The 24,415-nt window shown below is 40.5% G+C and overlaps 1 protein-coding gene across 4 annotated transcripts; it reads right to left on the bottom strand.

Annotated features, from left to right (window-relative positions):
- Positions 1-208: 208 nt before the first annotated feature.
- Positions 209-22,430, bottom strand: dmtf1 (cyclin D binding myb-like transcription factor 1). 4 transcript variants are annotated; one of them, XM_038267167.1, is made up of 17 exons: positions 22,336-22,430; positions 20,960-21,072; positions 17,823-17,906; positions 17,573-17,658; positions 16,333-16,429; positions 14,715-14,791; positions 14,483-14,640; positions 9,657-9,689; positions 9,246-9,584; positions 9,017-9,168; positions 6,291-6,479; positions 6,118-6,200; positions 5,412-5,570; positions 5,142-5,336; positions 916-997; positions 770-841; positions 211-275 (listed from the first exon to the last, which is right to left on the bottom strand). In XM_038267167.1, the coding sequence occupies exons 2-16, from the start codon at positions 21,063-21,065 to the stop codon at positions 807-809; spliced, it is 1,875 nt and encodes a 624-aa protein (XP_038123095.1). In that variant the 5' UTR covers positions 21,066-21,072; positions 22,336-22,430; the 3' UTR covers positions 211-275; positions 770-806. The 4 variants fall into 4 exon arrangements, with proteins under 4 accessions (XP_038123094.1, XP_038123097.1, XP_038123095.1 ...); XM_038267166.1 differs by having other exon boundaries at positions 209-841; XM_038267169.1 differs by having other exon boundaries at positions 209-841; positions 6,118-6,197.
- Positions 22,431-24,415: the final 1,985 nt, after the last annotated feature.

The raw sequence follows: 24,415 nt of genomic DNA, 5'->3' as shown, positions 1-24,415 counted from the left end.
AAATCATTATAGGTCATGAAATCAGTGTCAGTTTGGTCTCCCTGTAGTGATTTTAAAAATCCAGCAGGTGTCAGTATTCAGTAACCGTAACTGAATAGAAATGCTTCATGTCGCCTCATGAACCCATTACTAGGAGACAGAATCTGGTTCCAGCAGGACAAGATTGTCCTTAAAAAGCTGCAGGTTCAGGAATAACAAAACACCCAAATCTTCAGCGCTTCGTCCTTTAATGTTCAAACACCAACTGTAGTTCTGGAGCGAACCGTCCTCTCTGTCTGTCACCATGAAAGAAAAAACAGTTCTACACCCCTGTGAGTCACTTATGGAGCAATAAACCGTCACATAACCTCTCTGCCTCTTCTAGGATGGATCAGTCTCTAAGGTTCGTAAAGCTGCTTTAAAAAAGTCGTCACATCTCTTTAATTTGTGATATTTTGCTGTGAAGTAACAGCTGAAGATTTCAGGATGAATTTCAGAGAATCACAAATCGTATGATAACAGAACTTTATCAAAATAACTTACTACAGTTTCTCATAATGTTGACGTTTAAAATGAAAGCAGGTTTAAATAGTTTTTTTTCTCATCATCACCAAACAAGTTGTCATGATTAATAGATTTTTTTACCCTCATATATAGAGTCCCAAAGTTAATCAGCTTCAGCTTTTCGGCTCAAATGTTCGTTCACATTTCAAGCAAGGATTCCCCGCGAAGCTTCAAGCTTCAGTTAAAAACGTCCTTCTTCAACACAGAGGAGGCACCAGAGACTCACGGTTCAACTCTTCGGGTCGTCCTCTGGTTCTTCCACTTCAGTCAGAACCTTCCTGGTTCTCCAGGATGGGATCTGGGGACAGTCCAGAGGGGATCATCAGTGTGGAGGGCTGAGTGCCCTGTTAGAGGGATGGGAGTGTTAGTTACCTGTCAGGGTGCTGCTGATGTTGGGAGGAGATGCGATGAGTACCTCGCTGCCAGACGGCATCCCAGAATCCACCGCTGCAGCCTGGGGATTTTAAAAAAACAACAAAAAGTTCATTTCTATCAGAAACTTAAAAAAAGAAAAAAAAAGAAACATTAGATAGAAATGAAATAAAGCTAAAAAGGGAATGAAGACGGGACAAGGAGGGAGGGAAGAACTAAAGGCCAGTCACACCAAATTCAATTTTGTGTCCGATCCAACGTAAAATACCATCGGATGAGGTGGTGGCGTTTAGCGCTCATTAAAAGTTAATAGGGATAATTTCCTGCAGGGGGCAGCGTAACTCCGACTGAGGTAGAGCCCAGGTCTATTTCAGTCTGACTACGCAGCAATTCAGCAGCAATTTCATGGATCTGACCGGAAGAGAGATGAGCTTACAAAGTAAAACACATCCACTTTGGAGGAAAATACAAAATAAAATCTGTTAATCTCATGGAGAAAGAGTCAGTTTGGAGTCGCACATCAAATTAATTGAATGAAACTTTAAAATAGAAAACTTTCCCCATGATAGGAGTTCAGAAAACGGATTAAGTAGTGATCCTCTTTGAGCCTCACAGAAACCAAAATAAGGAGGGCCAGTTAGTTCTACGTCAGCCTGAACACCTAAATTCAGCCAATCATATATCAACGGTCATCTGTCAATCAAATGTTTTTGGTCATAGCATCTTGATGTATGTTGCAGCTAATATACGCAACAGTTAAAACCAGAATCCTTTCCTTTCCCATTGAGTTGCGTCCCAGTGTTCACGGGGATGGACGTCTGTGTCTTCTGCAGGCGTAGAGCTAACAGAACTGGCAGCGTTGCGAGGCAAGGGCTCAAACATGTACGGCTGGAAGCCTTCTACACCAAACCAAGCTTCTGCCGCCCTGGCGTCCTCTTCCACAACATCTTCGTCCCCGCTTTCCTCCTCTAAATAAAAAATGGATGACGGAGGAGACTCATCCACGACCTCCGACACTAAACTCTCCTCCTCTTGCATGTTTCGCCTGTCCATAGCGTTCCTTGACAGCGTCGTTTCTAAGGCACCAATTTAGTGCTACTTGGTCCCAATGGAATTCCCCATCGGTCTTTGACAGTGTGCGTCACTTCCGCAAAAGCGCAATGCATTTAGGGTAGTTAGCGCCATTTCTGTGGTGAAGAGACAGCAGCAACTAACAACAGAAAACTAACAGAGAGCAGACGTGTTCTAGTTGCTTCTTTGGAAATAATGGGACACTGGTGCTGCGTCAAAGGATGCAACAGTAATTCTAAACAGAAAACAGCAGATGGGGCCTTACGGTTTTTCGTATTCCCCACTTGGAAAAAAAAATACGGACCGCAGACAGAGGACTTAACAAAGAGGCGTCGGGCTGCATGGGTCGCTGCTGTAAGAAGGAAAGACATCACGTTTCATAAAATATCTCCTCATGCTCGTGTTTGCTCTCGGCATTTTCAAAAAGGTAAGTCCTTATAAATATACACTAATAGAAATCAACACGCTGAAATGGTTTGCTTATAAAGTTGCAGGAGTTCATGTAAACCTACTGAAACATGCTGTGGAAGAGAAGCGGAAAGTGATGTTTGTTTTGTTTATTTCTTTTTTAGACCGCTAAAATTTAATAAATAATGCGTTCTCTGTATATAATCATTTACACAATCTGCAATACAATTTTTTTTTTAAATGAATAAATATATGTAAATACACTGTACATATAAAAACACTGTACATACCCACTCGTCAGCCAACTCACTGTATTTATTTATCCTGTGCAATCTACTTAAGTATATTATAACCCTTTGTTCGTCTGTAAGCTTTTCAGTTTATTTATTTACCTCTGGCCTTACTAGTCCGATGTACTTGTGCTGTTTCGGTATAGCAAATTTCCCCACTGTGGGACACATAAGGTTATCTTAATTTATTACACATCTAATCTAATGGGCTCTGTTATTAAGGTGCTTTATATAGTGTTTTGAATAGATGTGTAAAACACTCAACCTTTCATCTACTTTGCAGGTCAACCCGCATATGAGATGATGAAGACTGACCCAGACTGGGCTCCATCCCTGCATCTGGGCCACACTGACATCAAACCAACAGACACAGACCGCTCTTTAAGACATGGTTATCGGGAACAGCTGAAAAAGAATGCCCTGCAAGCAACTGAAACGGGGCTCCATCGGGCTGATGAAATCCTTGAGCAACAGGATGAAGTTACACATGAGGCGACAGAGAACCCTAACCAGCAACAGACTGACACGCAGAAGGCTGCTGAAAACGTTGGGCGGCCAAACACCAAGGATGACACAGAAGGTGGTCGGTCGTCAGGAAGGACAGACAGAATGTAACCTGTGTGTGCTCAGGTGTGCAGAGATGAACCGTCTTTTGGAAGAAAACAGAGAGCTGCGGCGTGAACTTGATGAGCTGCGGATCTCTGATTGCTTCTTTGGAGACACTAATGAAAAAGTCCAGTACTATACGGGTCTACCAAACTTGGTGACCTTAATGGCTTTGTTTCATTTTCTGCTGCCTCTCATGTCTGCTCAAAATAAAATTCTCAGTCCATTTCAAATGCTCTGTTAACCTTCATGCGTCTGAGATTGGATCTGCCCTAACAACACCTTGCTTATCTCTTCTGTGTTTCACCAAAGACAGTGTACAGAACATTCAATGAAATGCTGTCATTTTTATATGCAAATCTAAAGCGTGCAATTGTGTGGCCAGATAGAGACACCTTGCACAAAATTATGCCTCATCCGTTTGTGGAGGCCTTTGGACATAGAGTCACAGTGATTATCGACTGTTTTGAAATTTTCACAGAGAAACCAGCTAATAAATGAATGCCAGATCAAGTACTGTTTCAACTTTCTTCTTCTTTTTTTATTCTTCTTTTCACACAAATAGAATTTTGCTTTTTTTAAAGTTACTTTTGAAAAATAACAGCAAAACAAATATAAGTTTCACCATCACTTCAAATATTAACAATGTTTTCTGAAGTTGTAAAAATGTGTGTACAATAAAGAGTGGAGTTTGAAATTTGAAACAAGCGTTGTTATTATCTTTTCAATCAAGCAGAGAATTTATGAAAATGCAATACAAAATCTCAAATACATAAATAATGCAGAACAGTGCAAAGCTTCAAATGTTTTACTTTGTCTTCCTCCCTCGTATATAGCAGATTGCTCTTTAGATTAAATTAGACGATTTTCATTTTCCCTGGACTTGTTTTCACTGTGGTCTTCCGTAGAGATATGACCTAACAGGTGATATCTGTGAAGAAGACTGCAGATCCCAGTGAAAACAGGCCTGGGTAAAGTGAACAGCAAATACAGTGTGCAACTTATCAATGTGCAAAAATTCTGACAAGTTTTTCCGTTCAGTCTGATGAGCAGCACAAACTGCTCTAATAACTGCAGCGATCTGTGCAACTGCCCACAACATCTGCCTTGTCACTGTAATAATAATATATAATATCGTTCCCTAGCAGCTTTAGAAAGTTTGTCTGGGTAGGGTATCCGTTCAGTTTTCTTGTTCTTTTCCATTTAACTGATAATCCTCGCTGCTGGCTTGCAACGCTCTCCTCTTGTTTTCTACTGTTTTGTTTTTCTTCCGCTCACCACAAAAATGGCGCTAGGGGGCGTGTCAGTCACGTGGCTGACAAAGACCGATTGGGAACCTGCTAGCACTAAGATGCTAACTGGTTAGCAAGATGCTTCCTACAAACCCGCAACAACCAAACTTGCTTGCAAAAACCTTCCGTCACAACAAAATCATGCACCACTCGAGAGAATTCGGAAATGCAACGGTTGGAACAGCCGCTTCCCTACGACTTTAAGATCTCAGGGCAGAAGAGGAAAAATGGAACATCTCAAAAATTACTTTCGTATTCGTTGTGCGGTTATTCTACTTGAAGAAAACGAACGTTTTTTGTTGACACAAAGTTAAAAGTAGTGTAGCTTCATATGGCTAACTGAGCAAGCTTCAATAGGCTAACCTGTTAGCTACTGAGCACAGCTAGCCACAGCACTACCCAGCTTTCCCCCTTTTGTATCATGGTGATGTTATTATTGTTGTCTGGGAAACCAAAATGTTTGACACCATGTGGCAACGTTCAGCCAATCCTGTGGCGTAACGTCGCTGGCAGGAAGCAGGACCCGAGCAGATCTGGTAGCTACAGCGGCTCTACATACCTTCTCTGCATAAACTTCAGTTACTGACTCAGTTGTCGTGACGACGGCCTCCGAGTCTTCCAGGAGAGCTGCCACATTGAGGTGCTGGTCCTGCCCCTCCTCCTCCGTCTCCACAACCAGCTGCGGTTCTGAGGAGGCGGGGTCAGAGGAGACGGTCTGGATGATGACGCCGTCTCCGGAGCAGAGGCCGTCGGTCTGGGAGGGAGGAATACAAGCATGAAAACAGACAAACAGGAGGACAGAGAAGCGTCGGAGGGACAGGAGACTGACCGACAGACTGTGAAGGATGATGTGCTCCTGGGGGGAGGGGGAGGAGCTTGTCGTCAGGGTTACAGTGCTGTTATTGGATAAGCTGAGAGGGAGGCTCTGGTTGGACGTTGTCTGGAGGTAGTAAGTTCCTGGGGTGCCTGTGGGCTGCAGGTGGAAGGACTGGAAAACAACCAGTTCATCATTTATAAAGTAATAATCTCCAGTTAGCTGCAATGATTCAGATTTAATCTGATTACTGGATTTTAGATTAATACAGATTATAGGATATTCTATAAAACACTGAAGGTTTCTGATAGAAACGAATAAATTCACATGTGGGGTGACACAGGGTGCCATACTGGGGGCCACGCATCTTTGGTTTGTCCAATCAAGGAGCTGCAACCAGTTTTGTTTCCCAATGATAAAAATATATTTGATTCAGGAAATAATCGACACAAAAACATTAAAATGTTGATAAATGCTTAATTTATTTAAATTTTGATCATCAGAACTAATAATTATTGATAATAAAGTAACTGAAAGAGTTTAATTGTTGTTGGGAACCATAAAACATCTTTTCTTGTATTTCATTAAGTCAGAGAACTGAATCTAATACCAGTATTTCTATGTATTCTGCACTTTCTAATGATTGATAAATTCCAACAAAAAGCTGAGAAATTAATTAGAATCAATATCTTAGTTGACGGATCCTCTGGGTCAGACTCACCGGCAGGATCTCGAAGGTCTGCAGCGCTCCAGAGTTCAGAGCGATGGCGTCTCCGTCTGCAGCCGCGGCCGAGTCTGAAGCTGCTGCAAACACAGACAGAAGGTCAGAAGGCGAGGAGGGACGGCGAACGTCTCCCCACTGCTGGGTCTGTTCGACGGAAGGCGGGGCCTCACACAGGTGGGTGATCTGCAGCGGGATCTGGACTGGAATCTGCAGCGCCGCCAAGGAGCCGGGGGCGGGGCTGCAGCTGCTGCTCTCGTCCAAGCGGGCGAGTCGGATCTGGAGCGAAGAAGAGGAGGGACTTCCAGGTAGAGATGCAGCGTGTGAAGACGTCATCAGCTCCTCCAGGCCCTTCAGGAGGACTGTTAGAAACACAGCGGCATCAGCGGGGGCAGAACTGTGAGGGTAAATCTGAGGCGTTAACCATCGATCAGAACCTTCCAGGTTGGACTGATCATCTAACAGGGATCTTAAAAGAAAAGATTGACTATATATACCGTAATGACCCGAATATAAGAACACCCTGATTAATAGACCACCTCCTCTTTCCAGGACCAGTTTTTAAGAACAAAAAAAAGGACTAATAAACCAAATTTATTTCGTTTAAAGTAACATTTCATATTGAACAATTCCATCGAGATAGTCTTGCATTTAAAGATTTTTGCAATTAAACTATAAAAAGTAAAAAACAGTGATGACACTGGGTAGCACTGCTGCCTTGCAGCAAGAAGGTTCTGGGTTCAATTCCTGGCCCGGGGTCTTTCTGCATGGAGTTAGCATGTTCTCCCTGAGCATGTGTGGGTTCTCTCCGGGTACTCCGGCTTCCTAGCACTGTCCAAAAAAACATGACTGTTATGCTTCTCTAAATTCTCCTTAGGTGTGAGTGTGTGAATGATTGTTTGTCCTTTTTCTCTCTGTGTTGCCCTGCGATGGACTGGAGACCTGTCCATGGTGGACAGAGGCACCAGCACCCCTCGCCACCCCAGCAGGGATAAATATGACGGCGGATGGATGGATGGACAAATTTTACCGTATTTTTGCGACTATAAGGCTAATATAAACGTCTTTTTTTCGCCTCAAAATGTGCAGCGCACCCTATTGTGCGGTGCGCCCTATGTGTGTTGTTACTGCGGACGTTTGAGACCACCATGAGAACGTTAAAGCGGTTTACCAGCCGCCGCGGTGAACCGCGAGGAGGTGACCCGAACATAGGCTGCTGTTGAATTAAGTTTTCAGGTGGATTTTTCCACTTAAAAACATATTAAAACTACTTTATCCCACTGATCACAGCAAATATAGCAGCAAGGCAAAGAAAGGATAGTGAAGCTCCGCCCAACATGCATCAGACACACTTTTGCACCGTGCAGCCAGAGCAGCAAAGCTGCTTCAGCCGCGCGTCAGAACTAACTGGTACAATCCAAACTGCAGGCACCAGGATAATAAAAGCGAACATTTTCTGCCGGCAGATTTCTGCATTTTAAGTTAATTTATGCGTCAAAAAACTGTTTCAGAGGAGTGATCACAGCGCACTGATCATCAGCGATGTGTCTCTCTCTCTGCCAGCTCCCAGGTTTGATTAATACTTTGTAATAAATGCATGAATAAAGCACAAACACACTCAGTTTTTATTTTTAAATACGCAGTAGAGGTATTTAAACGTAGTAGAGGACATGTACCTGTATATAAAACCCGCGCCCTATAATCCGGTGCGCCTTATGTGTGTGTTAAATACAGAAATGGGACACATAACTGAGACTGCGCCTTTTAGTACGGTGCACCTTATGGTCGTGAAAATACGGTATTTAAATCTCACAACACTTTAACTAGAATAAAATCTGAACTTTGCTCACGGAACGTCTGAAAAACCCGCCTGACGCTTTTCCTCACAGACATCCTCTACCTCGCTGCCTCACTGTCACTCCCACTCTCACCCTGCAGCTCTGCTATTTATCAATAAGCTTTTCTTTCGCTGGTTGCATTTTCCTGTTTTTTTTTTTAGACTTCTGACATTGCACTCTGTAACTCCGTATTTCTTTTCTGCCTGACAGCTGTTAGATTCCTCCGCTGCATTGACCACCATTATTTTAAAATTGGCGTCATACTCCGCCTCAAATGTCTGCAAACATGTCTGAGTTTTAATCCACTGCCTTCTGCCAGCCACTCTCAATTTGTTGCATCCTCATCACCATGGACATGATTAAGGGGGGGGGGGGGGGGGGGCATGTCCCCTGCACGCTATAGTACACAGACATCTGTCGAGCACTAGGACAAAGCGAAAAACTGCAACCGAAACTGAAACCTGCTTCCCTGAGTTTAGACCATCCAGAAACTCCTGATTGGCCCACCATCTTTTCTTGTGTGATCGGCTGTCGCCGCTGTCACTCCTGAGAAGCTAACTTTACAAACATCTGATGCGCCACTGAATCTGGTCTGTGATTGGACGGTCGAACACCAGTTAAATAAAAAAATACTTCCGTCCGCCCTGCTGCTGGAATCAAAATTTCATCCATGCTTGTCATTTCTTCTCTGCTGTGATAGAAAGATAATCCCAGCCACAGTGAGGTCTCTGCCTTTACAAAAAAAGACTGGCGCCCTCTGCTGTTTGGTTCGTGAAGCGACCCCAGATGACTGACAGCCTGTATAACTGGTTAGACCGCACGTTTACACATCGATTTCAATTAAAAAAAACTTATATTCATGTCAATATGGTATATGTATATATATATATATATATCTATATATATATATATATATATATATATATCTATATATATATATAGATATATATATATATATATGTTTATTTATATGGCAGTTATTCCAGCCAGGACAAAGATGTCGGTTCCGCTCGATGTTTAAAAGCCCAAATCAAAGCCACGGTGACAGGATGTCTGCTTACTGCTAAAGGGGATGTCTTTGTGGTTGGCGACTTGTCTTTTGATGCTCCACCACTTGGACCGCAGCCACTGAGGCGACCGCACGCTGCTCCACCCCCACGCCAGATCCTCCCATTTGATGTCGTTCTCGTCCTCCGCCTTCACCATGGAGATCCTGCAGAAATCAGCGGTTATTTTTACTCATCTGACGGTTAAAATCGCTCACCGTCTGCTGATGAATTCATCTCCAACCTGCGTAGGAGGTTCAGGTCGTCCTCCTTCGTCCACTCCGCCCCCCCGCTGTGCTTCCAGTTCAGGTAGTTCAGCCACTTCGATCGGCACTGCTTCTCTGACCGCGTGCGAACTCGATCTGCGACCGTGGCCCAGGAGACGCCGGCCGTCACCGCCGACCCCGGCGACACGCCCGCCATCTCGTAGACGACTTCGGCGAGGCGCCGCTCCTCCTCCTCGCTCCATTTACCCGTGTTGCACGTGTCCTTCATCAGACGGCAGCGGTCTTTGACGGAGGAGGCGCTGCGCCCCAGGGCGGCTCCGATGGTCGCCCAGTCGTTCCCGTGTTTTTCCCTCAACCTGAAAACAAACGGTTAAACCTGAGAAAGTTCCTCAGGCGCTTCGATTCGCCCCGGACCGACTTTCACTCACGCTTTCAGCTTCTCGATCTCCTCTGCGGTGTACCTTAAGAAGGGAGGGAAAGGACCAGTTAGCACTGGGACTCCTGAACTGGTAAAAGTCATATGGAAAGCCATTTGGTTCAATTATACATGACTTCTAACACGTAGACAACACGCCAACGACACGTATTTTGTGCGTTGTTTGCGCATTGCTAACGTGTTGTCTTCGCCATGTAGTTAACATGGTAAGAAAGCGTCGACTACATGTCAACATGCATTGGTTACGCGTCAACTAAGCGTTGAATTCATGTGAATATGAGCCGTTCAGCCACTTGTCCAATCTGAGCTGAGTAGCTAATGGGAAATAATAGATATTAGCGACATCTACAGTTAGGGCTGGCTTCTTCAGGTGTTTTTCGGCAAATTTAACTCTGGCCAGTCTATTTTTGGAATTGATGAATGGTTTGCATCTACATGTGAACCCTTTGTATTTACTTTCATGGAGTCTTCTCTTTACTGCTGACTTAGAGACAGATACACCTACTTCCCTGAGAGTGTTCTGGACATCAGTTGATGTTGTGAACGGGTTCTTCTTCACCAAAAAAAGTCAAAAAGGCCCAGGCCTTTTTGAGTTCCCAAGCTCACCAGTGAATTCCTTTTTTCTCAGAATGAACCCGACTGTTGATTTTTCTACTCCAAGCATGTCATTTTTTGTCAGCCTCAGGATGTTCTGCTTCACCTCAATAGGGGGTTTTCAGGTGACGTCACGCTCTCGTGACTACTCAGCGCGTCCGCCATATTGGGTGGCAGCCTTAGGCAGTATTGACAGTGAAAAATGGTGAAATCGTGTGTAATTGTTGGTTGCACGGGCGGTGGAGGTGGAGATCAACGCTCTTTCTATCGCATACCAGCCGTAATCGTGAATCAATGTGAAAAAACAAAACAGCTATCTGAACAACGCCGTCACCTATGGCTGACACGGATATCCAGGTCCGATTTGGACGGTGTGAAGCTGGAATAAGCCAGAGTCTGCAGTGCTCACTTTGTCACAGGTAATTAACTGTGTTAATTTGATTAATTTCACCTTAACTTGATTTCAACCAGCGGGAAAAGGCTCAAATGTGAGAAACCCGGAGGGTTTAGGGAGGTTTGGCAGTTAACGTTACTAACCAAACCTTTGAAACACATAGCAGCTGGTTAAAAGTACATCACATGCCTGAGTGGTTGTTAGCACTAACGGTTAGCACTGTTTGCTGGCTTTATGAGCTGCAGCTCCTGAACCCATCCATTCGTAAACTTCACATGATACTCCAAGGACTTGTAGCTTTGGAACTGTTCGCGCACCGCCGGCCGTTAGCCACCTAGCATAGCGAGCCCTGCGTGGGATTCTTTACATTTTTACCATCTTATTAAAACTCACCCGTCCACGTATGATGGCGATTTCCTTCATGTACATCACTTCGACATCTCGTACCCAATCCAGATGTGAACTGGTTGTGAGCCTCTAGACCCTTGTACGCTCTCATTTCCTCCAGAGTGTGCAGAGGGTTTTCACTGAACACCGGGTAATGAACTATGTTGCCGTGCTCTACATTTGGCCAATCATCTGGATTAGGGCTAAACAAGGCACCGTGGAGGGCATAGGGGTCCATATGGTCGATCACGGAACATTTCCTCAGATATGTTCCATGATCTGGTGGCTCTAGCGTGCTGGCGTACTTATCCATTCGCGACATGATATATATGATATACGATAATATGCCACCCAAGATGGCGGACCGGAAGCTGGCCAGTGACGTCACTGAAAACTCCCTATTGAGAGTTCCTTTGACCGCATGTTGTCTGGTCACAGCAACAGCTTCCAAATGCAAAACCACACACCTGGAATCCACCCCAGACCTTTTAACTACTTAATTGATTACAGCTAACGAGGGAGACGCCTTCTGAGTTAATTGCAGCCCTTAGAGTCCATTGTCCAATTACCGTATTTTCACGACCATAAGGCGCACCGGACTAAAAGGCGCAGTCTCAGTTATGTGTGCCATTTCTGTATTTAACACACACATAAGGCGCACCGGATTATAGGGCGCGTTTTTTATATAAAGGTACATGTCCTCTCAGGTGGATTTTCCCACTTAAAAACATATTAAAACTACTTTATTCCCACTGATCACAGCAAATAAAGCTGCAAGGTGTATTTATTACAAAGTATTATTCAAACCTGGGAACCGGCCGTGAGAGACACATTGCTGATGACACAGGGCTGTGATTACTCCTCTGATACAGTTTATTGACGCATAAATTAACTTAAAACATAGGCAGGGTAATAATCTGGATGAACTGACTGCAATGATTAAATTTTCAGGTGGACTTTCTCACTTAAAAAGATTTAGATTATTTAGATGAAAAAATCCGGTCCTCTGGGCCCGGATGCGCCGCGGCCCAGAGGCTGCTGTTGAATTAAGTTTCCAGGTAGAAAAATAGAGCGGGAGCAAAACTGAGTATGATTGTGCTTTATTCAAGTATTTATTACAAAGTATTAATCAAACCCCTCAAAGTCCTCATCCTCTGTTTCTGAATTAAACAGCTGCGCTAAATCCGACATGCCAGTTTCCCCTTCTTCTTTGCTGTCAGAGTCACTTTCCGTGCCGGGCGGCTCCTTGGAAATGATGCCGGCTTTTGCGAAAGCTCGAACAACAGTCCCAGCAGAAACGTTAGTCCAAGCATCTACAATCCATCCGCAAACGGTGGCGTAACTTGCCCGGCGCTGCCTTCCACTTTTAGTGAAACTGTGCTCTCCGTCTGTCATCCATCGCTCCCACGCCGCTCGCAGCCTTACTTTGAACGGCCGCTTCACACCGATGTCGAGCGGTTGAAGTTCCTTTGTCAGACCTCCCGGAATAACAGCGAGCACAGCGTTCATTTCTTTGACCTTTTTTTTCACATCGGCTGTGAGATGGGCACGCATGGAGTCCCAAATTAACAGAGATGGTGATGCGTGGAAAAAACCACCTGGTCTCCTTACATTCACCTCCCTCAGCCAAGCTTTCATCATCTCCTCGTCCATCCAGCCTTTTTCATTCGCCTTAATAACAACTCCAGCTGGAGTTGAAATGCTGGCCCCACTCGTTCTTTGCTCCACGATCCACCGCTCGAGTCTTTCCTCCAACTCGGGCCACCTCGCCTAATGTCCGCGGAAACTCAGCTGCGTCTTCTTCACCAGTCGGAGTTCGTTTTCCAGCTTCCTCCACTTGCGAACCATCGATTCATTTATATTGAATTCTCTCGCAGCTGCTCGATTTCCATGTTCCTCTGCGTAGCTGATAGCCTTCAGTTTAAACTGGGCTTCATAGGCGTGTCTCTTTGCCATTTCCAGGGTTGTTAAGACAACAATGTTCTACATAAAGCACATACCTGTTCTTTTATACACAAGCCACGCCCACACTTCCCCCTTTAAGGTTCTCACATACTCATGGTGGTCTCAACAACGTCCGCAGATAGGGCGCACCGCACCATAGGGCGCACCCCACATTTTGAGGAAAAAAAAAAGACGTTTAGGTGCGCCTTATAGTCGTGAAAATACGGTACTTTTGGTCCCTTGAAAAAGAAGAGGCTATGCATTACAGAGCTATGATTCCTAAACCCTTTCTCCGATTTGGATGTGGAAACTCTCATATTGCAGCTGGGTGTGTGCACTTTCAGCCCATATTATATATATATAATTGTATTTCTGAACGTTTTTGTAAACAGCTAAAATAACAAAACTTGTATCACTGACCAAATATTTCTGGCCCTAACTCTATAATACTATTCTGACTAGGAACATTTTATTGTGCCTAGGTAGAATGCTTTAGTGCTATCTATAATAGAAATGTGACTAGTCAGCCTGCCTATTTTATGATAAACGGAGCCTCATTATTCTTTTGAAAGTATCTAAAACTGCGTTTTAGATTTCAGAATTATTAATTTAGGGAATTAATTTTGATGTGAAGAAGTGGATATATCTGTAATGTTATATTCATTTTTGATATCTGAAAATTTCATGATGACTGGTAGTAATTCTATTACTGAGATCTGACATTAGAATTCATCCTCGTCAGAATTCATAAGAAACGTGACTTAAGAATTCTGAAATTTTCTTTTTGACTAAGAAGAAATGCATTTGTACGGAGCCCCTAAACTTTTGCGAGATCCCGCAATACTTTGTTCGAGATCTCGCAAAACGTTTTGCCATGGCAGCTAACCAGAAGTAAAACAGACACACAACAGTGGAGGTGCTATGGGAGGATAATACGCTCATGCGTCAGCTACAACCATGGAGGATGATTTGGAGAGGTTCTTAATTTCTAGAGCAGTCCCAAAACACGACATTACATAAATGAAGAGAGACAAGGTCAGTATGAAATCCTACGGAGCGAGATCCTTAAAAACTTTTGCGAGATCTTGCAAAAAATAAAACTTTTCCGAGATCTCGCAAAACTGTTGCAGGATCTCGCAAAAGTCTATTTTTTCCCTCTATGTCCCTTTAGGGGCTCCGTACATTTGAGACATCTGGATTACATGTTAAGTCAAGCTAATAAATGTCAAAACGACCTGCCATACTCTACTACTCAGCAGCCAATGGGAAATAGGAGACAAGCACCAAATTAGACCAGTGGCCGAATGGCTCATATTCACATGAAATCAACGCGTATTTGATGCGAAGTCGACGCGTTCTTAACGCTTTAACTTGATAGGCGAAGACGACACGTTAGCAACACCCAAAATACGTGTCATTGACGTGTTGTCTACGTGTTAGAAATGATGAGTAATTGAACCAAATGGCATTCCATAAAGTCGTTCTGATCTCGGACTCACTTGCCGACGTGGTTTCTGTCGTCATACATCCGTAAAACTCTCCTGTAGACGGCGAAGAGCGGCCGGTTCAGGCCCAGCGCCACAGAGCGGTAGAAATCTTTCCTCTCCTCTTTAGACATCTCAAAAATGATCTCGGCTGGATCCTGGATGCCGCGGCGCTGATGAAGACGACAGAGATGATGGTCACACGTTTAAAAAGGCAGGTGCGGCGTGGTAAGGGCGAGCGACGTACCTTCATGTATTGGTCGATGTTGTCGATCAGGATGTTTATCTCCTCCTTGGACCACATTCCCTGCTTCCACCTGTGACCTGAAGATAGAGCATCGCATTAAACAGATGAAAACATTTTAAGTTAAATCCATCTTTTAGTCGCTGCTTCAAACATAAAAAGAAATAGCTTCATTTGGAATCAGTTCAGTGCAGCAGAGACCCATTTCTTTTCAGTTCAAATTAAAAATGATTCATTAATTCCAAACTAAAAATGGAAAAAACAAAACATCCTAACTAAAACAATCTTGTCCATCCAAGCTTGATGAGTTAAAATGTCTTATGTGCATGTACCCTTAATTTGAGCAGGTAAATAAGATGATCTGCTAATGGAATGAGTATTTAACTCAGATAAATGCACTTAAAATAAGACAAGAACAACCTTTACTTTAAATGGAAATTGTTTAGTTCCATTGGTAAAGTATCTCACTCAACTCCTCAATTTAAGAAAAAAAGTCTTTAGATCTTTTATTTTTGTTTGCGATCTGAGAGATGATTAGGAAACTAAAATAGGCTCTATTTTTTTACTTTCACATATTTCTAGCATGAAGTTTTTTTCTAATTTAAGAAATAATCTAGAACTAAGTTTCATAAACCAGTAATTTTTTATTATAATAAGAACATATCCCACCCAATCAGAAGCTGCTGTGATACCAAACCATGCATATTGCTTTAGGATAATAGACTATATTAATTAGGCTACGTATGCTTCCATTAAAAAGAAAACATTCCCTTCTTTTTTTACAACTAGACTACTGTTTATAGCTCATCTAGATCTATGTTCAAGCTCATTTGAGTCAACCCAGACCTCATCCAAAACACTTTGAATATCCTGAGCTATTTTCTGCATTTGTGCTGCTATAGGCTTAGACTGCTGGAGGACATAGGGACCCCTTTTTCATAATTCTGCTTCATTCTATCTCTATTCTCCCACTCTGCAGAATCTGTTAGTTCAATCTCTAACGTTCTGCTCTCTCTGCTTTTTCTCATAGTAGCTTCATCTGGTCTGTTCCTGTTTGGCTGTGACTCCATCCTGGAGAGAAATATCAGCTGTGCTGCTGCCATCAACACCTTTGTTTCTAGATGTTGGAGCTTGGCCTGTTTTCCAGTGTAGTCCTGTTTCTCTGACTGTGACTAACTGGATGTGCTCTCTCCATCCTCCGACATGGGAGCTGGCTCGGAGCTCGTCTGCCTGGCTGTGTGTTTCCTGGACGGGGCCGCCTGTGGAGCTGGTTGACAGTTGCCTTTTGCATCTATGCTTCTTTTTCTATGTCTGCTTCTGTCTCCTTGAACCCCAGTGGGTCTCAGCAGATGGCCGCTCACACTGAGCCTGGTTCTGCTGGAGGTTTCTTCCTGTTCAAAGGGAGTTTTTCCTCTCCACTGTCGCTACAAGCATGCTTAGTGTGAGGGATTGCTGAAGAGTCAATGAGTCGATGCAATCAGCTGGTTTTCCTTAGATAGAAAACTTTCAATCAATCTGACTGGATGATCTGGTGAACTGGAAAGTGACCTGAGATGACATGATGTGAATTGGAGCTATAGAAATAAACTGAATAGAGTCTAATGGGCGCTGCTGTTCGGACCTTTGTTAGCCAGCGTGTCCTTGTCTTCCTTGGTGGTGAACCAGGCCTGACTGACCGGGGACACCTCCGCTTTCTGCTCTCTATCTTCATGCAGTATCTACACGAAGAAACACAGAAAATAGATTCAAGTTAAGCTTCTGTTCAATTCCAGCGAAAAAAATTTGAAATCTGTAGTATTTTTTTCTTAAAAGAAGTGCATTTTTTTATTGAATTGAGGAGGTAAGTGAGACACTTTTCCAATGGAAACAGATGATTTACATTTAAAATAAGAAAAAAAAACATTGCATTGTCTTATTTCAAGTGTATATTATCTAATTATCTTATTTTAAGAGTAAAAATCATAATTCCATGGGCAAATCATCTTATTTACCTGCTCAAATTAAGGCTAAATACACTTAATTTAAGAGTTATTTACTTATTTCTAGATTTTCCAGTGCAGTCACTAACTTCCTGATGAATTCTGTAAATGTATTAATTATTGTCTTCACTGTTTTTTATAGGGATGCACGATATTGGGATTTTGGCCGATATCCGATATGCCGATATTTTAAAACTCATGTAGCCGATAACCGATATCGATACCGATGTTAAAGCTGGACAAAAATAAGTAGTCATTGAAAATAGCAGTTTTGTTATCCATTTCTGACACTTTGAAAAATAATATACTCAAATATATTTTCATATGCTGATATCAAATAGATTTTTAAAAACGCGGCATCGATCTATTTTACTTTCAAAATCTCGTGAAATTTCATCGTTCTGTTACAAACTCTCGTGATATTTTGCAAATTCTTGTGAGATTTTGTTAGTAAAATAGATCGATACCGCGTCAATATATCAACATATAAAAATATGGCAACATTTGGTGAATTTTCGGCGGATTTCGTAGCATAACGATGACATATAGCAATATTTCATTAGTAAAAGAGATTGATATGGTGTTTTTAAATGGCAATATATCAGCATATGAAGATATTGGGATATTTTAATGGATCAATATTTTTTCCCTCGTCTTTAGAAGTTTTTAAGTCTGTAAAAAAGACGTTTTTGAGGAAGAAGTAGTAGTATTTTTTTTTTTTTAGACTTTAGAAACTCAGAAGCTGATCAAATATCGGGTTAAATATCGGTGGGGTGGCCGATGTCCGATATTCAGTTTTAAGGCCGATACCGATAGGGGGCCGATTATATCGTGCATCCCTAGTTTTTTATACCCTGAATGCAGCATATCTACCACATCTACCTCGATCTCGGTGACCCCTTCCTCGGGGAGGTCGCCCTCTGCCGTGGCCGTCATCGTCACCTCGAAGCTGTCGTCGCTTTCAGACACTAACAGAGAAAAAAAAAAAAAAAGGCTTTTTAAAAACGTTTGCATCAGGTTGAAAATCGTAAGATGATGATGTTGATGCTTAAAAAAACTTTATGTTTAGAATTAAAATCCTGAATTGTTCCTGTAAAGAAGCACCAACATTTAAAAAAAACAAACGTCTCACTGGTGACGACGGAGAACTGCGGCATCTCCAGGCTGTCTTCAGAAGACACTCGCATCTTCTTGTTCAGAGGCTCCGACTCAGCGTCTGCAAACAAAAAGATCCAGTTTTATTTAAATCAGGCTTCAGTTCTCTGCATCTTCTTCTTATGTTCACTAGAATCAGAGCTTCCTCTGCAGCCGTACAGGAAGAATCTCTAAACTCATCAGAGTGCAGGAACAGATTGACTTCAACTCTTCTTTCTGCTTTTATCACATTTCTGCTTCTCTGAGCTTCATAAAAAAAAAAAAAAAAAAAAGCTCTGGACTTTTACAGCAGAGCTAATAATTCAGAAAATATTGCCTCTAAGGGTTAAAATCTGTTCTGCTTTCATGAAACAGTTCAGCCTCGAACCAACAGACTAAACAGAAATCATTCCTGTTTAATAGAGCACAGTCACATTTTCATATTTTTAACTTAATCGCCACCGACATGGATACCTGGCCTCGATTCCTGCTGGCTAATTATTTGCTTTTCTTTTGTTTGTAAATAAAAACCTTTTTTGTAAATTCACTATAACAACAGTGCATGTGCAGAGAAGATAAATAAGGAAGGTTCAGCTTGTACGCTCCTTCCAGCAGAGGTGTGAAAACAATGAAGAAACCTTGATGGTTCAGCGTGAAGAAACAGAAATAAAATATTAGATATCAAGAGGTAAAGGACTGGAACGGCGCCAGATGTTCATTGTAGAGGAGATGGAGCTGCCGAGGCGTTAAGATCTGAGCTAGAAAAGGAGCATCTGAACACAATTAGAACGTATAAAACCTTAATTTATCAGGGTTAAATGGTCTTAAATCCTTTTTCTATGGGCATACTGTGACCACGCCCCTTTAAATCCCATTTCCCTAAAAGTTTGGAGGTAATAATGAGCAGTGCTGTCAACTCCTCAGCAAAAAAAGTCGCTATTGGCTGTCCCAAAAGGCACTGGATGATGTCATCGCCTAATTTGCACGCCTCATGTCATCCAGCTGCAGGAGATTCTGCATACCTACAATTCTTTTTTTTATTTCTTTAGCTGTCGGTCAAAGCAGCGCAGAGAGATGGGATAGCGGGGGGGAGAAATGTTGAGATTTAAAGAGTTTTAAAGAGACTTTTTAACAAAAAACAGTTAAAAAAAATACATATAATCCATTTAGTTCCACACTCTATAGAAATGCAGGGTTTATACAGAAATGAGTAACTCCAATTTAATGCTTTTTAATACCATCAACAAGAACCCATGACTCTCACACATATATCTATATAGATATATATATAGACGAATATATAGCAGGCAAAACTTTTTTCAAATGCCATGATAATAACATTAAATTAATTGTAATATCAATTAAGGCCTCAATTTAAAAAAACGAATCATTTAATGACTTTTAATGATTTTTAATGACCAGCGGAAACCTTGAAACTGGTGACATAAATGCAACATTAGTTGTTTGCATCTAGCAAAAAAATCAAATAAAAAATACATGAAGAAGAGGAAGAACGTGGCATCAGTGCAAAGACACACAGAGACTGGAGGAGCAGAAGGGGAGAGAATGAGAACACGCTGTTATTTTAAATGAGTCAGTTAAAAATTATTTTCATGATTCTATTTTGCAATCTAGGGCAGGATTAGCAGCAGGTTTGCACATTTCGTTTGTAATCTGGAATCTGGATTCGGAGTTGAAATGTGCAGACAGTGGGGGGGGGGGGGGGGGGGGGGGGGTGGCTGTTCTATGTCGTCAAAGTCTCCATTTACACAGAAATAAGCCTCTAGATTATGCACTAACCGCTTTTTTGAAATAAAGGCGCTGGGAGGGAGTCTGAAAAGGCGCGACAAAAGCGCGACGTTTGCTGATGGGATTCTCTACTGAGTTTAAATCTTATATTTTGTTTCGGGAACAATTTTGGTATTGAAAGGATGTTAATTATTGTGTTTTTTATGTTTATGTTTAAAGGTTTTTCACCTACTAATACTGCTGCTACTATTGTTGATTGAACTTTGAAATAAAAGAGAAAAATTGAAAGAATGAACTTTGGTGTTCTGAGTGAAATCCTGTGAAATCTCTGGAAGCAAGCTGCCCTTTCAAGTGGGGGAAACCTGCAGTTTAAATACCAAACCAAAAAGTGTGAACCACTTGACATACAGTGAACACGAAAACACGCTCACTGCTGAGTACAGCAAAGGCTCCGTGATGCTGTGGGCCTGTCATTTTATTAGAATGTTGTTTCCATCAAGCTCAGTTAAGTGATATTTCAAAAAGGTTGATATGATACGAATCAAGTTATTAAACCAAACCAGGTGTTTAAAAAGTAGACATTTTAAACTCACCGACATTTCAATATTTATAAATATGTTAGATTCCTTTAACTAAATTACAGCAAAACTAAAACATACAGGAATGTTTTTCACTACTTTTCTTTAATAACCCTGTTTTTCTTAATTTTATCACTTTAATTGCTATTAAAGTCAATCTTAAAGCTAATTTGGTAAAAGGAAATATGATGGCCTGTAAATATCAACACATGTAGGGAGAATTATTATACCAGCAATAAACAACATGTTAAATATTTGTGTGGCTTTCCTGATTGAAATCAAAGTTATAAGATCACGTTATTCTTTATTGTTGCAGATTAGTGAGTAGATGACAGAGCGTGGTGCCATTTATGGAGTCATTTCATTTAAAACATGGTTAAGAAGACACTTCAGTTCTCACTTTGCTTTCCAGACGTGAATCCATCAGAAAACCTTGGAAAATCAGAGAAGAATCTAACTTTTCCTCTTTACAAAGATGTTCATGAGATCCATTTATTTTTATGTTAAAATCTTACTGGAGAACTGAGTCCTTTTGTCTGATTGAACCAAAGATTCTTATTTCTGAAGGTTTTGTATAGTTTTTCCACTGAATTAATATCACTTTGGACCTTTCTGCAGCTCACAATTAGAGGTTTTACAGCTTTCGATAAAATCTGAATTTATCTGAAGGCGTTTTACAAATCTCAGCACAGTCTGTGGGGCGTGATTTAAAATAAAAACCCATCAAAGATAGGTTTAAAATCTATCAAAACCAGTCATTACTGGGTTTTATTATTCACCAAGGCCTCAGCTGTTTCTGTTGACCCACCGTTTGAAGGACAGTGTAGGATGATGCTCCCATCACTGTCCTGAGTTAACGTGACGGGCTTCACGCTTTCTAAAGCTGCCGGTTCTTCTTCTGCTGCCGAGCTCATCCTGCACCTGCAGAACACACAAAAACACACCAACCTAACAGCTGCTCCACTGACACACAGCCTGCATGTTACCCCGCCAGAATCTAGAAAAATCTGGTTCATAATATAAGAGCAAAGAAAATAATAAATCTATAAAGAAAAAAATGACAGAAATGACCTTTACAGAAATATTTACAAGTTCATATCTGCTGAATTTACAATGATGTAAGTCTATAAGACAAATATCTATTAGGAGCTTTTAAACAATAACTTCTAATATTATCCTTACTTTAGAATTGCATTTCCTATGGACACCACTTATGCTTAACCTTAAATAAACAATAAACAATTCATTGTGCATTTCTTAATACAATATTAAACAACTTTTTATCATCTATTGGCCCAGAATAAGAAAGTTAAATGATTTATTCAAATTATTTGATGTTGCATATTTTATATGTTCTTTGGACTAATAACAATATGTGTATTTGAATCATCTTGTTCAGATTAGTCACTTTTTTTTTTGTTTTTTCCAAGTTAGGATTGTCAAAACTGTAATTTTTCTTTATAAATTTGTATATGAACCAAATTTCCAGATGTAAATGAAAACAGAATATTTTATATCAGGAAAAAAAAAGAAAAAAAGCTGTAATCAGTGATAAATTCACAGAAGCTTTTGGCTTTCACTGCGCGCTGTCGCCCTCTATCGGTTTTATGTTGACATTACGTAAACATGCATTTGTTTGGAAATTGTGTTGATATAAATTGGATTGACCAATTAAAATTACTACACAAAATGCATGCCGAATCGTAAATCTGACTACCAAAAGGATATTTAATAAAAAACTAAACTGTATTATAGTAACTTTTTTCCTAAATATTGAGAGAATTAATAAAAGTAGTTGTTTTTTTGGTAGAGTTTGGAAAGCGGCCCCAAGATATGAAGAAACACATTTACGCACACAACAGAGTACACTCGTGTTTTATGATATTAATCAGCAGAAACGATATTGATTAAAACCATTTTTAAAAAAGCATAAAAAAAACAATTAAAATAGTGTAAACAGCAGCTCTGAATCGAAGCTAACAGATAGCACCGAGCTAAATGAAAGACGACATAAAAATCTGCGGCGCCATGTTTGTCGAAAGGCTCTAGCTTGTGCTCCCTGTGTGGTTTTAGCTCCATTTGAGACTTCTGGGAGTTTATTATGCTGTGTTTTAGCTCCCGGGCATGCCGTGGCCTCTGGCCACCGAAGAGAAAGTGAATTTTACTTTTGATTTGACTACTTACTTCCTGTTTTTGGTCCGGGACTTTCGAGGTACCAGGATGAAGGTAAAGTGCCAGGATGAAGGAGCGCCTTACGGAGGCCCAGAGGGTTGCCAGGTCTGATCCTTATGCCCAAACCGGAACTGGTAGATTTTTGGTTCTTTCTTTATACTTACTGATCAGTTAATAGTTTAAAACTTCACAGCGACAGTTTGACAACTTTTAGTCAAATATATAAAACAGAAAAAATAAAAAAAGTAATAAAAACTTTGATGGTGACAGTCTTTTTGATAAAACACGACCTTAGCCTACAAGTTTATTCGTTTATTTTATATTTATTGGGATATAATGTTACATATCTACAGTGTCCATTTATAAATTATAAACACCTTTGTGAATTTCGGGACATTTCAGCTACTTTCCTGGATTTTTGCTTTACATTCTGCTGCCTTTCTTTTCTTTTTATTTCAATGTTTTCAAAAATAATTTGACTCAGTTGACACTAACATTTATATTATGTTATTTTTTAAAACATTCTATTACACCCTTTTCAGTATCTGTACATAATATTAATACATGGTCAGCGCTTAAAACCTTGTTTACAGAATCTTAAAATAAAGCTTTTCAAGATTCCGAGGCGAACGAGAAGCAAACCTGGCAACCAACGTGTACGTAACAAATGGCAACTTGTATAGTTAAATTTAATAAAAGCTTTAATGCTTCTTTATATTTACATTTTCTCCTCTTTGTTGAATAATTCGGAATATTTGTCCGTGAATTATGCCCATCCCTAAGGAGATGGGTTAAATGCAGAGCAGTGATGGTTAATGAGGCATTTTGAAGCCAAACTGTATTGATTTTGTCTCGCAGAATACTGACACCTGCTGGACATTTAAAGACACTACATGCAGTTTATTTGACAGACTAAACTGAATTGGTTTGATGACCAAGTACAATGATATAATTTATTAATTTTATATTGTATTATTTCTTATATATGTGTAAATTGAAAATATCTTTGATAATTTTAGATGCAGCCAATAAATAATTTTAACAACGTTAAAATTATTTCACAACGTGAAAATTTAGGGGAAATTGTGAATGAGGAATGCTTGTGGACTAGGATTTTAAATCATATTTTTAAAACAATAAGTAGAGTAAAAACAGTAAATACACTAAGAGTCAATACGAAATTAACTTTAATTCAGATAAGTTGAGTAATAACTGAGAGGAAAATGATGACACGATAAAATGGTGGGAACAAAAGAATTAGTTCCGGGAATTGGAAAGAAATAAGATAAATCATACACGTTAGATATTAATATCGTACAGTTACATTTAGACAGTTATCCATATATGCAAATTTATACAGATGCATCAAAAATAACAAGGAAAATAGGAATAGCTTTTTTAACACCAGAATTCAATATAAAAATAATTGAAAACAGTCGTTTGTTCAGATTCTAGCTCTGCATTATTAAGTTTAAAATATAATCAGTCAGATAGTAGGATGGACATTCTTTTAGAAATATTTCATATCTTATTCAGAATAATAAATATGGGTTTGATAGTTGTATTTGTGTGAGTTTTACCACATATTGGAGTAGAAGATAACCTGAGGGCAGATAAAATGGCAAATAGGGCAATTTAAAATTAGGTTTATGGTTAAAACGAGTAAATCGCAGGGAAAGAGTTTTATTAAAGAAAAAAATTATGGAAAAAATAGAAAAAAATCTGAAAGATGGTTTTATAAAATTCAGAAGATGGTAGGAACAAGAAGAAATGGAAGACAAAATAGAAAGGAGGAGAGAAAGATAACGAGGTTAAGATTTGGTCAAACAGGACTTAATTAAACACTTTTCAAAATTAAAAAACAAACTACTGGAAAATGTGATTACTGTGGAAAATATGAAACAACAGAACATTTTATACTGGAATGTCATAAACATGGAAGCCAGAGAAGATTTATGAGGAGAGAGTTTGACTGAATTAAGGAAAAGATTAATTTAGTAGATAGTAAACATACAAACAATTATTCGATTTTTAAAGAAAACTAAATTATTTCATAGAATTTGATTATAGAGAGGGTGAATGTGTTTGCAGA

This window comes from Cyprinodon tularosa, unplaced genomic scaffold, assembly GCF_016077235.1.
Source record: "Cyprinodon tularosa strain WSP-4 unplaced genomic scaffold, ASM1607723v1 ctg663, whole genome shotgun sequence".
Lineage (NCBI taxonomy): Eukaryota > Metazoa > Chordata > Actinopteri > Cyprinodontiformes > Cyprinodontidae > Cyprinodon > Cyprinodon tularosa.
This window is presented reverse-complemented; position numbering and strand designations above follow the sequence as displayed.

What these genes read in the sequence shown, in the direction of transcription:
- dmtf1 (XM_038267166.1), bottom strand. Translation starts at nt 21,065, where the DNA reads ATGAGCTCGGCAGCAGAAGAAGAACCGGCAGCTTTAGAAAGCGTGAAG. An exon ending in GACAGAAACCACGTCGGCAA is followed by an intron (nt 9,690 to 14,482) that starts GTGAGTCCGAGA and finishes TCCCTTCTTAAG; the next exon opens with GTACACCGCAGAGGAGATCG. An exon ending in CTGAAGTTTATGCAGAGAAG is followed by an intron (nt 998 to 5,141) that starts GTATGTAGAGCC and finishes TAAAATCCCCAG; the next exon opens with GCTGCAGCGGTGGATTCTGG.